Source organism: Perca flavescens, chromosome 11 (assembly GCF_004354835.1).
Source record: "Perca flavescens isolate YP-PL-M2 chromosome 11, PFLA_1.0, whole genome shotgun sequence".
Lineage (NCBI taxonomy): Eukaryota > Metazoa > Chordata > Actinopteri > Perciformes > Percidae > Perca > Perca flavescens.
The window spans coordinates 33543409-33561401 of record NC_041341.1 but is presented as its reverse complement, the minus strand read 5'-3'; the positions used below and the strand labels follow the sequence as shown (position 1 = coordinate 33561401).

The 17993-nt window shown below is 39.8% G+C and overlaps 1 protein-coding gene across 11 annotated transcripts in view; it reads left to right on the top strand.

Moving 5' to 3' along the window:
- The first annotated feature begins 5046 nt into the window (after positions 1-5046).
- The window catches only part of mlphb (melanophilin b), a 52262-nt gene continuing 39315 nt past the window's right edge, over positions 5047-17993 (top strand). For 4 of the 11 annotated variants that reach the window (XM_028592195.1, XM_028592194.1, XM_028592193.1 and 1 more), the window contains exons 1-4: positions 5047-5113; positions 5385-5441; positions 6856-6902; positions 15239-15411. In XM_028592195.1, the coding sequence (XP_028447996.1) occupies positions 15287-15411 (125 nt within the window). In that variant the 5' untranslated portion in view covers positions 5047-5113; positions 5385-5441; positions 6856-6902; positions 15239-15286. Of the gene's footprint in view, positions 5114-5252; positions 5300-5384; positions 5442-5644; positions 6059-6809; positions 6903-15238; positions 15412-17993 lie in introns of all 11 variants that reach the window. The other 7 variants (XM_028592185.1, XM_028592189.1, XM_028592188.1 and 4 more) reach the window with 7 other exon arrangements.

Below are 17993 nucleotides of genomic sequence, written 5' to 3'. Positions count from 1 at the left end.
TTAGAAGTTGAGTTTCAGTCTGTATGATAAATGAACAGTTGTACATAAAGTGGTAACATGCTATGACATGTTATTTAGACTAAAGGGGAGACACCAACCTTAATAATTTGAATAGCTAATTTCCGTCTTTTGTCCCTGGGCATATACAGTGCACTAAAATAATATAAAAATGATAATTCCACATAATACTAATAGGGTCACCTAGGACATGCCAGTGCATAGGCCTACTTCTTTTTTTAATTAAAACTGACTTAAACTAATACACTAATAATAGTAGGGATCGCGTTCCACTCTTTTGAATAAGGAGTGTTTGAGCTAAACCATAAACAATAAAATTAAAGCTCAATAAGTTTTATTTTTCAATATAATTAGAAGAATAGTTGTAACATTGTGAGGTTTTCTTGTAAAAATACAAAGTGGTTATATTGTTGTGGTTTTTATTTCTAGCTGTTATTTTGGAGCCCTGCAGGTAGCCTCTGTGCTGGGGGTGTTGCACAAAACCAGCAAGAACGCATCGTCTCAAGCTGTTAACAGCGTTTTCTGTGCTTGTGAACGTTCATTCTTCCAAGAACAACCAGCAAGAACGTTCTCCCCAAGAACACAAGTCCGTTCTTTGCATTCTTGAGATTAAGAAACAGCCACTGACTGACAGACTGGCATTGCATTCTTCAGATCCATGCAGCTTGCGTAGCTAAAACAGCGTACCATCTATGGTGATAACTCACATGGCACTTAATGCAATAAAGCAGCAAAAGGTCACTGTAGCTCTAGTAAGCTTCAACCTGTATTAAAGCACAAATCACAAATTACTGTGCTAATGTGCATATGCACAGTACTTATCAGATTCTTTTGTTTTATGAACATTGTTGTGCAGGTGCCTTAAGCAAAGAAAGCCATCTGTTATTAATTGCAAATTTATAAGGAACCCCCATAAATTTAGCACTTACATTGTAGTAGTTGATTTTTGAGAGTAACACACACCATTTAATCATTAACCCATTTAAAACTCTAACTTCAGCAGCAACAGTTTAGTAACTATGCATATATGCTAAACCCAACAGAATCAAAACTGAGAGCCATTATCTTAAATAAAAGACTTATATGTCTTTTGTCTGGGCGTTCAGTTGGATGAGAGGATTACTAATGCCATTGAAAATACAAGCCTCTCAATGTGAAGGGACAAGTCATCTCCGTCCAAGTGTCATTACTTAATTATTTCTCTTTGAAATACGTTCACATGGCTCCACCATCACTTTTATAACAAACCACTTTGGGCAAAAGAGCTCACTAACATGGCCATGTGATGCACACATATTTCTATACCCATTTGGGGTTTGGAAAGCCATTCTGGAATATTTGTCTCTTAGTTTCCCATGGCCAACTTCAGGCCTCAGTTACACCTCTTCTTACATGAAAACGATGAAGGAACTGACCACACCTACTTCCCACACCGCCCACTCAATCTCACTGGGAGGTAAACTCAAAACAAGGGCCAGATTCTGTAATTTCGTAATTAGGAACGAATCCCTTTAAATTATCTAGTTGACTACTTATCTTCTGAAGACCTACTGTAGTTTGCATTTCGGGAAAATGCAACTGATGGTCTTGATAACTCAAAGGCATACCTACTTTTTTATACAAGCTTACTGCAAATGTCTATTCTGCAAAAAAGTAGTTGCAGTTTCTTTGGCTCCCGCTCATCCCCACAAAGATGCAGGGACTGAATGTCTTTCCAACACTTAACTGTTACTGTGTCTTGCTTCTGGTGTATCACATCTCCCTCTTGTCCTGCCAAGTGCGGCCACACAGCCCGCACCCCCCCCCCCCCCCCCCCCCCCGCCACCGGTGCTTCTCTGACTCACCAATCCAAACTGAACAATGCTCACCATTGAAATCTCAATGGGTGTCTTTAATTGACAGCTGGAATCTATTAATTCCGTAGCCAGTAGCCATGGCTACTCCACAATAAATTACATACGTACATGTTCATGAATGAGAATACATTTTCAGAAGGATTTAAGATGGAAACATGGTTGGACTCTGTCTCATAGTCCTTAGTTGTCCTGAAAAAGGCCCTTCAGAGTTGCAGATGTTTAGGGGCTGACTCACTACACAGTTGCCTTTTCCACCCTGGTCCATGAGTCGTATTTACCTTGAGAAGTTATAATTTCCATGATTTGGATAAATGAGTTGGCTTGCTTGACATCTGGGAATAATTTATGCTCATCAGGCTAACAGTTTTGTTCTCCCTCCTCTCTTAATGTCAATTACTCTGCTTTCACACTATGGAGGGGGGATTAGACAACCAGATTGTGTTTGCGGACATGTGTAAAATGTAGAGTTATGAAATCCGAAGCATTTCACACTTTAAACCTCCATTTGATTTTGTTCATGTGCAAAATCTGCAGTGTTTTCGACTGTTGGTTTAAATCAAACTAAAGTAAAGCAACATGGATACTGAACCAGCTGTTTGCAACTGGACAAAGTTTTCAGCCAAACATGACTCTAGTTAAGTCAGTCGAGTTGGATATTTTAAAAATAGAAAAATAAAAAAACATCCAACTTACTGTCATGACACAAAAGGTATCTTACAGTCTGTACCATGGGTAATCATGAAAAGCTTTAACTATGTTAACTATGTTTAACTATGCGGGGTGCACAGTGTGGTAGATGCAGCCAAGTGTCTGACAGAGCGGAAAAATGTTTAAGACTTTGAATGTACTGCTTTACAAGTTCTCTTGGGGGGAGCAGATGTTACGTAATCACAGAGGCACGACAAACGCTTCAACATGGGAGTAAAGCAAACACCACTTAGAAAAGATGTATTACAATATTCCAGACCTAGTTGCCTTTAAACCCTGTGCTGTATTTGACAAAGAACAGGCACTTCAGTTTGGTGGTTTGCTTGTTCGCTTCAGGTCAAAGGGTTACTATCCAATTTGGATAACTGTAGTTCAGTAAAAAAACCTTGGCTACTCTATGTCATGTAAATGATTTACCCTAATTGTGGCAGTTCCGTGTGTCACTGCACAACAATTAGACAGTCAATCTTTGAGTGCATTCTGTTTGTCTTCTCTACTTCATGCGTCCTCTCCTCCCTTATTCCAGATGTGTTCTGTGACTATTAAACTGTGTCTTTATTTAATTTTTGTCATCCTCCTCTGACTGTACTGCCATTTTTCCAGCTGGCCCAAGGTCTCCTTAAAGGTCCAATGTGTAGGAATTATTTCTCCCATCTAGCGTTGAGATCGTATATCACAATCAACTCTCTCGCACCACGCAGTTCAAAGTACGTATTACAGCTACAGTAGCCTTCACGCTCCAAAAAGCCGCTCTCTTGATCTTTTTAATCTCCTTTTTCTTTTTCTGGGCGAAGAAGAAGAAGACTCCTGCTCCTGAAATTTGGATTTTGAATACGTGTGGTCCTCCATGTTTCCTTCTTCAAACTTGCCGGTGCCGGGAAGCTACGATACCCATTAGCAGCATTAGCAGCTCCTGGGAGTTTATCATGTGACAGCGAAAACGCGAAAGGCGGAGCAGTATGTCCTGTATGTCCCTTACCGGCTAACGTATTTCAAGATGGCGCATGAACATGAAGCGTCTACCCCAGTTCATGCAAATGCAAATGTAAAATTTCAATCCAAAAGGAATACTTGGAATTGATGGTGGTGGTTTGTGAACCGGCAACACAGATTTTGATAATGAACAACTAAACACATTACACACTGGACCTTTAAGAAAACTGTGCATTTTCTAATACCTAACCCATTAACACTTAAACACATGAAAGCCACTTCCCCCATAATTTAAAGCTGCATTAGGCAGTACAACAAATGGCCTTTGGTTGAGCACTGGGTCTGATAATCCTGACTACCCCAGTGAGAATCAACATCCTACTTAACAGCTTCCGTTGGTTCCAGCAACTTTCAGCTCGTCCTTTTTTAGCTATCTGAGTGAGGAGACAGAGATATTTTACTGAAGAGATGGCAGACCATTAATATTGGACTTCAAAGGGATACTCATGTTTCTGTGTCTGCACAAGTATCTGGCTGTTTGCTGACTCGCTAGCAAACTCATAACTGATTAATAAAGAGCAGGGGCAGAGCCAGATGTTTGGGGCTCAGCCAAAACCTAGAGGGGTCCAGGTAGCATGTTCTCTTGGGGAGATTTTGTTTTCCCATTTACAGCAGCTACAGTATATTAACAATTTTTTCAGGCAATTTGATAATATAATGCCTAAAAATCTGTACATCCTTTTGGAAAATCATGATAGTTGCCAAGGGTGAAACAATCATTCTGTAGCGCCTACATCTTATTCTACATCTAATTGTTCATCATTGTAAAAGCAGAACACAACAATTGGTCAGTCCCTCCAGAAAAACGCATTTATGCGATTGCATAATTCAATGCATAATCAGCCAAAGTCCGCATATTTATGCGGGGGCCGCATTTTTTCAAATACACCGCACTTTCGTCGCATAAATTGCTGATGTCTGCGCAAAATATGTGGGGCTTGCATGATTTCATAATCCCCGCATTTTCGTTGCAAAAAAGTCACATATATTTTAGTAGAAAGTTGAAAAATGTTGCGTTTACGTCACACAAGAGCAGCTATTTTCCCCTGCGGCCATGGGAACGTTATGAAGTGACGTAATTACGCGACGTGAACATCATCAAAAAGCAGGGGTTGGGGGAATCATTTGTTTTTCTCTTTTTCATCAAACTGCAGTTTTTGCAAGTTCCCGCAATTTTTGCAAGTTCCCGCAATTTTATCGCATTAAATTGCATAAATATCCCACATATTCCATTGCATTTTTTAAGAAAACGTGCTGCATAATGAAGGATTTTTGCCCGCAACAATCATAAAAAAATTCCGCATTTTCTGGAAGGATTGATTGGTAAGGAGAGCAGAAGAAGGTGACAAATGCAGATGAGGGCAGGCAGAATGGGGCAGTTCAATGATTTAAAATGTGAGAGGGAAGGAAACAGGAAAGACTCAGACAAGGGGCAGAGTGTATAAAAGCGGGTGGAGAGCTTAGCTGGGCCTTTCTTCCTGCACCGAGACACACCTGAGAGAGCAGCTGAGGCCAGCCTTTGTTTGGTGTTTAATTTGGTAGGCCCTTTTCCCAAACTAAAATGTGCCTAAACTGTTTTATTAGGAAGTTGTTGTTTTTTTTAAACTGCATTAAATGTTTCTTATTAAATGGTAAAACATGTTCTTTGTTATATTTCCCATATCATGTTTGGTGAAGGACAAACAATTGTAGTGATTTCTTAAGCACATCAGCCAATAATTAAGGTATGCTCATGCTGAATGTAACTTTTTAATTGTTTTTTTTTAGTATATTTTATGATATCAACATTGTTTTTTTTTATAAACGTAGATTCCAGTCACCTGCATGTCTCTGGATAGGAAAAATTGACTGTTCTAGGCTCGAAAGGTATATTTATTTTATTGCATATCCCTTACAAATGTATTTTTTTTTTGGGGGGTGTTTCTGCTGTGTTAGAGTGGGGCGGCGACTAGTAGGAGCCATTCTGCATGCGTGTTTCATGTGTGGCTCAGGCTAACCTAGCATGCTGTGAATAAGCAATATAATACAGCCTCTCTCTGATACTAATAAACTCTATACTTTTAGCGTAGCAGTCTCTGGGCCCCGTTAACTCTGGGACTGTGCGTTTGATATCTCTTGGTTACACATAAAAAGGATTACAGGGAGTCCAAAGGCAGGTATGTAGCAGGCACCAAAACTCCAAAGAGCAATGCAACAACGCTGCATGGAGTGGCTGATGAGGGAATATGAGATGCAGGTGATGTGGTGGGTGGGGAAGGCCAGGCAGAGCTGATTAGTGAAGTGGGAACAGGTGTGTATGGATGGGTGTGGCAGTCAGGTGACGTGGAAGTCCAGGGCATGTAGTTGATGTAGTTTAAGGAATGGGCCATGTGGTTGGAGATGAGGGACAGAGAGCCAGGCTGTGACTGACTCATTGCTGAGAGGTTGGTTTTGAGTCTTCCTGCCCATTAGAGGACAGGAAAAAGCTTAATGTGGCTTTTAAGGTAAATATCCACACGAATCAGCAACAACCGCAGATGTAATTCACTTTTTACTATTTACTTGCTTTAATTCAAAGCTCACTAATTGCACAACTTAATTGCAGTATTTTCTTAATAATTTAGCCTGCTAGTCCTACAACTAGCACTATTATTTACCTGAACCCTCAAAAGCCCTTTTTAAAGGATAATTCCAGTCTATGACTGCTTAGATCTCATTTAAAGGACAATTCCAGCGCAAAACGGACCTAGGGGTTATTAACAGATGTGTACCCATTCGATCGCTCTCTGGGATATGTTTTCATGCTAATCAAATGTTTGGAGCTTGAAAGAAGCTAGCACGGAACGCTGATTAGCTTACAACACTAGTATTCGGGGGACAGTGAAGGGAAAAACAAATCACTATTTATACCACTAAAAAGGCTCTAAATATCACCAAACTTGAACTGTAGCATAATGGGGGTCCCTAAATGTTAACAGAGGCATTGAGAACATTGTAAGTGTACAGACAGTTTATTGAACGAAGAGCTGCGGGAGCTCCGTGAAAGGACTACGAGAGAGAGCGAGAGCTACCGGTAGTCAGTGTGGCAACACAGCCTCATACTTGGGGAAACTGGTGGTGTACCTGCGGACATTGTGAAGCTATGGCCCCCCAACAGGAGAGTCTGTGTTGCACGGAGTGGGACCTGTTGTGTCACGACACCCAAGAGACGCTGTGTTTTGTACAGTCTGAAGATTTCCCCTATCTGATAAACAGGGCTGTACTTGAAACTTGTTTTCCATGTCCCGAAAATAAATTGGAGCTGCAGAGACTCAGACCGGAGGGACCAGACGGACCGTTATCGACTGAGTAAGTAACTACACAATTGCTTTTGATTTTAATTTGCTGTGTGGTGGTCTTTCTGTATAGTTTTAACCTGTACTAATGTCTTGCTGTTTCTTGTTGCTCTGGTCTAAAATGATCTGGCCAAAGGACTACAGTTGAAAATTAGCCGGCTGGCTAACACTGGCACATTTACAGAAATGTCTACTTACGCCACCCTTCAATGGTTGCTTGCTAAGTTTGGAAATAAGTTTAACAATACACGCAGCCTGATCACTGCAAGAGATCTCATGGCTTGACCCTTTTGCCAGACAACTTGGAAGGAACGCAATGATGCACACAGCTGTTGCCCCCGGTAACCTTTTGGAGAAAGCATTGTGGGAACAGATGACTCTCAATGATACAGAGTTTGGAAGGGATTTTTTTTTCTTTTAGTATTTTTCCAATTAAAATGCATTCCCAGAATCTCTCTATCCCACACAATGTCAGTTTTAACACAAATCCAGTATAATGCAGTGTTATATCTGACTATTTTGATATGTACAGAAGCTTGTGTGGTTAGCGTCTTGTTCAAGCTGAAGGTGGATCTTTGGACATCATGATGCATTGGTGCAGCATTTCCAATTTGCAGATGTTTTTCATATCTGCAGATGGCTAGGGATGTAATCAACTGAATGGGATGGGTTTCACAAAGTCTAAGCAGTTATGTCTGGTAGGAATCCCCTATTACTCTTTATTTCAGTACGAACTGCCTTTTACTGCCATTTGCCTTTTTCAGTCTTCAAGCTAAGCTAACCAACTTCTAGCCTCATATAGTGCACTGACACTCCCACAGGTCAGTGAAAAAGCTATGATTACTTGACAGTGTTAAAGAGCGTCACTTATAAGCTTTCACATTGTTTGAGTCAGTGCGGTCAACTGTAGAAGTCTAAGCAGGATACTTATAACCTAGCTGTACTTTTTTAGTACTTATGCAACAAGTTGTCTAAACTAAACGTCAAACGGGCCCCCAGAATGTGCCGGGCTTTGAAGCAAATTAAACAAAGTGGCCAAACAGTGGAACTCCTGGCCCATCACGTGATACCCTGTGACCCAAAAAGACTTTTTCATATAGACTTACTTAAGGAAAGAGACATCTGTAAATCAGTGGATATGTTTTTTTTTTGTTTTTTTTTGTTTTTTTTTAGCATCACAACCCCCGCAAAAGGACTCGTTTCAGTATTAGAACTTGATCAATTCTGTCAGATAACATTTGGAAACTTTAGAAGATCTGTAAGATAACAACCACCAATAATTGTATATGCAGTTTTGGCTCCATGATGGCTTGATGTTCCACTCAGCAACTCTTATTGCTTACTCTCCAGCTCAAACACTGTATCCTTTTCTTAGAAAGCACCCATGATCTCAAAGGCCCGCGTTTTTGCTCCAGACAGACGCAGATTCATAATTCCTGCAGCCACCAGAGGGCTTTGTATATATGCTCTTATTTTTCTTGTCTCTTCATTTGCTGTAATGACTGATGCCGTTGTTGGACTGATGCCTCAGACCAATTTGAGGCTGAAGAGAATTCCCACTTCCTCTGTCTGTTTTTTTTTCTTTCACACTCAGAATGTTGTACAAGAAAGAGGAAAAAGTCTGACAGTTTTCCCTCTATTGTAGGGAACGTGTGACACCGTAAAATAAGCTGTCTTTACAATGAGCCTTTGTCATTTGGTGCTCACAGCTTTCACTTAGAAAAAATGCATTGATGGCAGCAGTGCCCAGCTGAATGTGTGAATGGAAACTTAACCAGCATAAAGCCTCTTACTTTTTTTTAAATGGGGGATTCCCATGAAACTGGCTCTATAATCTCCATTAGAGGACACACAAAAAATCTTTGACTATAACATTGATATCCCCGTTCCTTTCTGCAGACTTACTTCACTTTTAAGTATGATGAACGATTCAAAAAAGTCAGTGACCACAACCACCAATTAATAATGAAACCAGTCTCCACCTACCATGTAGTGCATAATGCACCTTGGAAATGACCAGTTTTTTTTTTTTTTTTTTTTTTTTTCAAAACTTAAACTACAACAATTTCAGGCACTCAATAATTAAAATAAATAAAAATAAAAAGTATAACTGCTTAAAGAATAAACGTGTATCATGGTTTGGCTCTTTTGTTCCTGTTTTTGGAGTTGGGGAGGGTGTTTTCCTGCTGTTATGGCTCCATTTACAGCCATTGTAAATGGGCCTTCTTCCTGCTTTGCAATGATTACAGGGGAGGAGGGCCAAAACTCAAATGATAAACTAGGAGGAAATAATCAGCAAGTTCATTTCAAAGTAAACTCTTGTATTAAAAGGGCCTAATCTCACAAAAAGGGGGAGGGAGGGCGTCAGGCTCCAAAACTACATAATAAAAAGAGAAGCACATTTTTATTTTATTTTTTTTTAAACATGTTTTTTTTTGGAGAAAATGAGAATTGGTCACAGATATTCAACATACATAATTTTTCTTATTTTCTTTCCCCCTACCCATCCCCAAAAGAGAAGCAGTTTTGATAGAATTTGTGCTTGAGTTAAATTCTGTCCTCTGTTCTTGCCAATTGTTTGGTTTCACATTTGTATTAGAGATCTCATAGTTTAAACCAGGAAAATATTGTATTCCTGAGCTCCTGGGACGTAACCCATCCGTTATATCTGACAGAAGCACCACAGGTTCAAATCCTGTGTGGCTTACTAATGCTTTCTTGGCTAATGTTAATAGGAGCAGTACATTTACAGTTCTGCTACCATAATCATAGCATCAGCGATTCAACCCCAACTGCAGCCCTAGTCTGAGCATTAAAAATTCTTATCCACAGCTTCAACCAGCACAGCCAGGCAGAGCATCTGCAGCCGTGCTGTATACTGTCAGGGTTCTGCCTTTTTAAAAGGAGAAATGAGCAATAAATGCATAGTGTAAAGTGTCACATGATGTCTCCTTTCTGTAGTATATGCAACAATTGCAAGGGAACGCAAAACTTGCTGTGAGGTAATGCAAAAGTTATTGTTGGTGTTGCTTTTCTTGTGTATCCATGCAAGCGCCATGGCTCTATGTATGGCAATGTCTGTCGTACAGTGGGTCACCACAACCACATGACATTTTGTCGTGGTCCCCAGACAATGTATGCTGAAGACTTTGGTGAACTGATGTATCCTCTAGCACCACTATTAGGTTGACTTTTGTGATTTTTGAGTAAAATGTCTCTGGAATTATTTAATGGACTGCCATGATCCCTTAACTTTTCATCTAGTGCCATCATCAGGAAAATGATACAACAAACCGGTTTCTTAATACTTTGCTTAAATGACTGAATACCTGGAAACTAATGACAAATCCAATGTTACGCAATGTTGCTTTAACTCCAATTCTGACTTTGTTGCAAAATGAAACCTCCATGATTGAGACATGTCACCTGTAGTCTTTCAAAATAACTACTGCTTTTTATTTTCTAAAATAACTTTGTAAAATTGTTATTTATTTTACATTGACAGTACACTCTGATATATTGCATGTGGCACATCCCGTCAGTCTCAAATTGCCTTAAATAGCCTTGCTGGGCATTCTGCAGGCCAGCACAGGGAGAGTGAAAATCCTACATACAAACCTGTTGATCATGTGCTGTTTGGGCTTTTTAGACACCCTAGCTTGTTTGCATTGGGTGCTGTCCAAGATAAAATGAGAGGAAGTTAATTCTAGCACACACTGGACGATAACTGCAGGAGCTGACTGTGCTGAAGCCAAACCTTTTGTTGCAGTTTTTTTCTCATGGAATTCAAAGACTGTTTGAAGTTCTTGTTGTTAAAGGGGGATGTCCACTCATCTGGCAATTTACATCATGACCTGCAGTCTTAAAATGTCATATGTAAATCTGTACAATTGCTGTCATACAACCAGTTTGGTTTTCCATGTTTGATAGCCTATAGTGGCTGGTTTATGCAAGATCATGTGCGGGCATTTGTTGATTCAACACATATTTTAAAACTTAATAATTCAATAAAATGATTAGGTGTTATTAAGAGTATTAAGTTATTGCGCATTTATTCTGAACAGTTCAGCATGTATGACACATTCATGTACCTTATAAATTGCATGAGTTACACATAATTGCCCTCAAAAATTGAGTGGATTGTTTTCATAGGTTTATAATTTATTGCAAATATTACACATATAATAAATTAATGTAAATGCACCTCCGTAACACTGAACTGAAAAAACGTTTTGTTTACTCGCTTCTTTGTGCTTCACTACCTTTTTTTAAAGCATTGCCTTGTGAAAGCATTGCTCTATAACACTACTAGTAGTCAAAATCTCTACAGGGCACCAAGTTAGGTGTAATGTGCCGTACCGAACAGACAAAACTGGGTTTATTTTTTATTTTTTCCTCGCACTGCCTATTAAAAATGCCAACTGTTACTTCTGTAAACAGGATAGTGCCCTGAATACCAGCGCAGCCTTATTGTGGCTGAATTTAAAAATAACTACTGTACAGATTCACTCACCAGAATGTAATTAACTTACAAAAAATGTAAAGTGTAAAAAAGAACTCTGTGTGACCAAGCACTTCCAAAGACTGTGTTCATGTTTATATACTCACCAGAAAGATGGTAGGGCCTGGTGATTGAGCAAACAAGAAAATTGGACTGCTGGAAGGGTCACATGGCTCAAATCAACATTTTGTAGGGTGGTAGGAAATGGGAGCAAATCCTTTTAATATAAATTAACAGAGACATGCTTTCTAAATTCAGCCCATTTTGATTTCCACATTCAATTGGATTCTTTCAAATGTGCCCTAATCAGATTCCGGGAGAGCATTTCTGTCACAATCCTTTCTTGTTCCAACTTTTTCACATCACATTAGAGTAATTGTAATGACATAAAAATAATTGCAACTTTGTCTTCCAAGTCATAATGCCATGTGTAAATGTTTGACTTCATCTATGGAACCTGATTCCTCCGTGAGAAAGAACTTTGACCCACCCACTGTGCAAATAACAGTCTCATAACTATATTAAACCAACCTTGCTTCGATTATTAACGGAGATAAAAATGCATTCCTATGCTGTGGCTGTAACATTACACGTTAGAGGACCTCCCACTGTTTTTTGCTACAGGACATGAATGTCAGTATTATTAAAGAGGTGTCACTTGATAGTTAATTGCACTGATGTCATGCCTCCCTGTAACATAGGATCCATGACATGTGACTGGGGATTTAAGCCCAACTCGCCTCTGCATAACCTCATGATCAGTGCACACTTGAATACTGTCAAAGCTATCACATGCCCAAATTAATTGGGTAATTGCTTCCAAAACCAATTGATTGATAAGCCCTTTCCCAACATCAATGCAAACCAATAGCAGTCATGTATTTCACACCACTATCAATGAAGCCAAGGGGGGCAAAGCACATAGCCAAACCCTTTGAAGTAAAGTCAAGGAAGGCGGAGAGGAGGCTTGTCTCCCTGCCTTTCTTCATCCTGGTTAACTAGACATGTGATTAGCATTGCTGTCTGCTACTTAGTTTGCCCTGCAGTCAGCCTGGTCTGCCTTCAGAGGATATACTGTCTGCATACTACTCTGTCACCCCCTAAGGTACGTTATATTTACATACATCTCCTTTGTGATGTTAAGAGAAAGGAAAAATGATGTCAATGCCTACGCGTGTTGGTATGTTAGAGGTTAATTTTAATCCTGTTGTTGCTTCTTTCTTGAGATTTGTGCTACTTAAACTGTCGGTGTGTGACAGTGGGCTCATTACATATTGGGCCAGAACCATGTTCGAAAGTATTCCAACTTATTAGAAACCTAATTCATGTATTTAGTCAAACACCAACAGTGACAACTTTCTTAAATCTACTAAAATGGTAGCCAAGGTTGCTGCATTTAAAACTCCATATAAGAGCATGCGGTGGTTTGGATGGGAAACATTTTTTTTTTGTTTTTTTTAAAAAGCTTTATCTTTACTGTTTTAGTTGGTTAAAATTATTCCAGGTTTGTGTCTCCTCACACCTGTTATCAAGCAGAACCTTCCTTTTGCAAACAAGGAGTTCTTCAGTGTGCACCTGTTGAGTTGTGTGCATCAACAGGTCCTTTTAATACAAGAAATCCTTTGTAGAGAATGCTATACAATTAAGATTGCATTAGCTAAGGTGTAAATCCTTAATACTCCATAAGGAATATTCATTAAAATGAAATAATACAATTGTAAAGTGCATGTTTTTGTAATGTCCCCATAATAGAGTAAGATACCAAGCTACTCACACCCTCTAAGCAAATGCAAATAAAGCTATTGTATACTGCTTGGGTTTTCAAAGGTAAATATTTGAATGTGGGAAAGTTGTAAGCACTATTTTATATAGTTGTAGGAGTACAATGTTTTACTCAGATTGTTCCATTTAGAAGTGACCTGTTTCTCATGTTTGCATGCTTGTTTTTACAATTACTGCCCAATCGCATGAGCATAAATGAGATTAGGCTACCCAGACGTTTGAGACTTTTTTTACATGGCCTCTGGTAAACAAGACAATTATGGGATGTTCCTGAGCATTCCTTTACTGATTATGTGAGAGGGCTTAAGTGCAATTTGGTGGTATTAGTTGTGTGTGAGGAGACACTGTATGTGTGTACATGTGTGCACCGCTCTTTCAGCTTGAGTGGCGTCCCATCATCCTCTAAAACCGAGGCATTATGAAGCTGGACCATGTGAAATAATTTGTCCAGGCTCTATTTAACAGAGACTTGATTAAAATCTCTCAGCAATGTGATGGTTGAACTGTGCCAAACCTTCCCAGATCACAGGACGGATGCATGTGCCACAGAGGTTTTAAGCAACCTAATCTAAACCAGTGCTTCAAATAACTGACCTATGATCAATTTTTATTATTCTGGGCCGATTTGTTTGGAGAAAACAGCAGCCTAAAAGACAGACCGCAGTTTTCTCAAAAATGTAAGGTTTAGGCATTGGCTCATGACTAGTCTCACAATGCCAGACCTTCCTCCACAGCGCTGCGTAGGAGGGTCTGGCTAGTCCACACGGCATTCCGGGATGGGAGTAAAATGTGCTCTGGTTCATTGGCATTTCTTTAAACCAATCACAATTTGTCTTGGGCAGCGCTAAGCCTTGGATGCAATGATGGTGCCTCTGCAAAATAGCCCCAGGAAGGAACTTGTTTTGGTGGAACATGTGTACATTCAAAAGTTGTCTGTCATTCAACTGAAAACTCCAATTGGACAGATAGTCTAGCTAGCTGTCTGGATTTACCCTGCAGAGATCTGAGGAGCAGTTAACCATAATTCTCAAAAATCCACCGGAGTTTAGAATTACAACGCAAAGAAAGCGTAAGGAAACTGACATCAGGCTGACTGACCAGCCTGATCTCAGACAAATTACATGAAATGACCTCGACCGCGACCTCCCTACGCGACCTCCGCGTAGGGAGGAGGTTAATATACATACTTATTTACGCAAACATGATCTTTTCCTAAACCTACTCAAGTTGGTTTGTTTCCAAAACCTGAATTGTTATCATGGCGCTTAAGCTTAAGAATGACTTGCATTTCATACAGACAGTAATGAAAGGTACACTGTATACGTAAATACACTGTCCCCACCAAATAACGACCACATGGGCCCTTTATTTAAATGCTATATATTACTTATATTTCAGTTATTTTGCTGACGAGCAACTACCTGCAATTTACTTTTTTGACCAAGACCATGGATTATGTCCCCCATCTCTCACAGTGGATTCGCATTAGGAAAAGGTCTCTTTCAACTGACATACTATTATGATAGAAAAAAATCTGAACCTATCCTAATTTGACAGTGTTATTTTTGCAACAAAATGGGTTAAGCAAAGGGTGTAAATGGGGCCTTCCTTTTGACTGTTAGCATTTGACTAGGTGTTGGCAAATTGTCTTTCTGCAATGTTGAAGAGTTCAAAGGGCAGTGAAACATATTGGCTCAGAAAGCTGTGTATGAAATTCAAGACCCCACTGACGAGTTCAGGGACATTCACATGCAAACGTACAGAAAATCTATTTCCAACCTTTGGTCACACAGCCTTGTACCGTGAACATGACATGACTTTTCCTGACCAACTGATTAACACTCATGGCAAGTTGTGAATTTCAGCACCTAATGCTGCGTAGAATGGTTGGCAGTGCAACACTGATCGATTTATTTTTTTTGGGGGGTAATGCAAGTGACCTCATTTTAAGTTTGTAGTGTTTTCACAGCAGTTCATTTCAAATATAAGCATTCATGTAAACTCTATTAATGCTGACTAATGGCTTGCAAACAACTTACTGTATTTTTATTATTATCCAAATGTAGCACAGCAAGAGACAGCCTGCCAGCTCACGGGCATCAAACAATAAAATCATGCCTGGCACCACAACAGGCAAGAAGCTGGATCTCTCCAAGCTCACAGACGAGGAGGCCAAGCATGTCTGGGAAGTCGTCCAGCGAGATTTCGACCTGAGGAAAAAGGAGGAGGACCGACTTGGGTATGTTAAAAAGATCCCATGACTCTCAGCGATCCCACAGAAGCCAACTTTTTGATGCTTGTGGCTTCAGGATTAGCCTCACTATGGATTCCCTTAAGTGTATAGGGTTTGGAATTTATAAAACGCTAGTAATGAATCATATATTTCTTAAAATTGTCTATAGCCTATGTTTTTTAAATCCAGATTTTGTTCCATTACTGAGTTTTAACAAACCATTAATCCTACTATATTACACTTCATGTTAAATGTAAAATCATAAATCTTTTACATCCTATATTTCAGCTGTAACTCGTGTGTAGTGCAGTATTTCCCTCTGTAATTAGTTTTAATATTTTGTAACCATTGGGGCTTTGTCAGCTTAGATATGTCTAAATGCTGCTCCTTTAATCACTCTTTCTGTGAATTCAGGATTATAAATAAAAGATTAGTATGCTCTTTTTCAGAAGTCAAAATATGTATACAGTGTCCTCCAAATTAGCATGTTGACATGCAAAACTAAGTTGGTGACCCTGTTAAACATGACCTGCTACACAGCATGGAAACATGCCAAATAAATGCATGATTGCATTCTAGCGTTAGCATTTAGTTTAAAGCTGTGCCTATATGAACAGCCTCACAGAGTGGCTACCATGGCTGTAGCTCACCTTGCTGCAGCAATGTACAAATGTACTCCAGGACCTTATGATATTTACTGTTGGGTGTGGTTACAGACAACAAAGCACACCTCAGCTTAAAACCTTCAACCAGAGAGGACAGTGTGCACTTTTACTTTAGCTGAGCAAGTATGGGAGGTAGGCATAAAAAGGTTGGGGCCGATCCCTCCCACCCCAGGCATGAAATTGCGAATCCTAGGATGGTGACAATAGACGGTTAAAGAAGTGGACATGTGATGCCGTTGTTTTCTATGGAGACCAGTGAAGTCTATTAGAAGTCCCTTTTCCGCTGATGGCTGAGCGTTACTGAGCAGCCTCCAACTGAGCTTGACGATGTAGATGTGACGTGAGCAACGTGTCTGAAAGTTGGAAGTCTTCTGGCTGTGCCAAGAGAAATCTCAATCATTCCCAATCTTGCAGAGATGGAGAGTGTAGGTATATGTAAGGAGATAACAACATAGGCACAGGCTAATTATTGCTAACTAACATGCTAGTTAACATTAGTAATTCAACTTAAACAGCTAATGTAAGTCCAAACTGTGAGCTTCTCCTGTACTGTATGGTAATTCCTCTACTATGCAACAGTAAGTTGCGTGGTTATGACACAATCGTTAGCCTTATTTTACAGAAAAGTCTGCTACGGAGCCATAAGATGAGATACAAGGTAATGGAGCCTTTTATACATTGTTGTGTTTCTTTAGAAATAAACAACGGACAAATAGTCTTTAAACGCTTCAGATGTAAAGTTATTCACTGTCAAAGTGGCGCCAAAATGAATGTCAGTCAATGGGATGCTAACAGCGGGTGATGGCTTGATGGCATCAAAATGGCTCCATTTGATGGCGACAGAAGTTTTTGCCCGAACCAAGAGCAACTAATTTCATTGGTTGTACTTCTTCTTTCTATCTTTTATCTTCTTTCGCGAAGATGAAGATCCTGCTAAAACTCCTTTCGCGAGGCAAATAAATCCATCGCCATCATAGGATTCGCAAATTCTCTTCCTATCACTTTGACTGCTGGATGTGTAGGCACAAAGTCATCTTGAATCAAAAAGTAAAACTTAACAACTTACTTCAATATCCTCACGAAAGGAGCTTTAGTAGGATCTTCTTCCTTGCGAAAGAAGTTTCAGCGGGATCTTGGATTAGGATGTCACAGTAGGCTGCCATTAAAGAAGCAGTTGGGACGACCAATAAAAATAGTTGGGGGTGCTGTAAAGCCAAAACATTCTGTCGCCATCCTAGGTTTGCAAATTTGCACCCCGGACACACACCGGCAGGAGGCTGCGGTCCATCAGGACCAAAACCTCACGCTACAACAACAGTTTCTTCCCGACTGCAGAAGGCCTCATCAACAAGGCCTCAGACCCCCACTGACTCTTGACCCCCCACCCACAGTCACTACATGTCACATTATCACACACCCTTGACTATTATCCCTGGCCATTGTACATATATTATATGCTGGGAACTTTTGCACATCCCCTGATCAATGTTTTTGCACACTCTGCACATCCTTCTTTTCCTTCCTAAAACTGTTATATTGCAAATATTTGTTATAGCGTCTTTTTACATGCTTTTTATTGTAATATATCTGTTTTGTATTTACGTTCTTGACTGTAGCATTACTTTGCTTTATTGTTTATTCCCTTTTCAGCATGTTTATTGTTCACTGTAGGGACCTTATACATCAAGGCAAAGTCCTTGCAAGTGCAAACTTACTTGCCAATAAATCTGATTCAGGTATGGAATTATGGCTACCATTAGCCACTGGTCAAAATAGCCAAAAGCTGTAGAAGAAAACCCCCTGAGTGCACTGAATTGATCAGTGGTGTGTTGTATTGCTTATGAAGTCAGCATTTCTAAAAAGAATTAGTGATTTCTTCATGTCAATTCTTCAAGTCAAAAAGCTGACTTGAATGGAAACCCT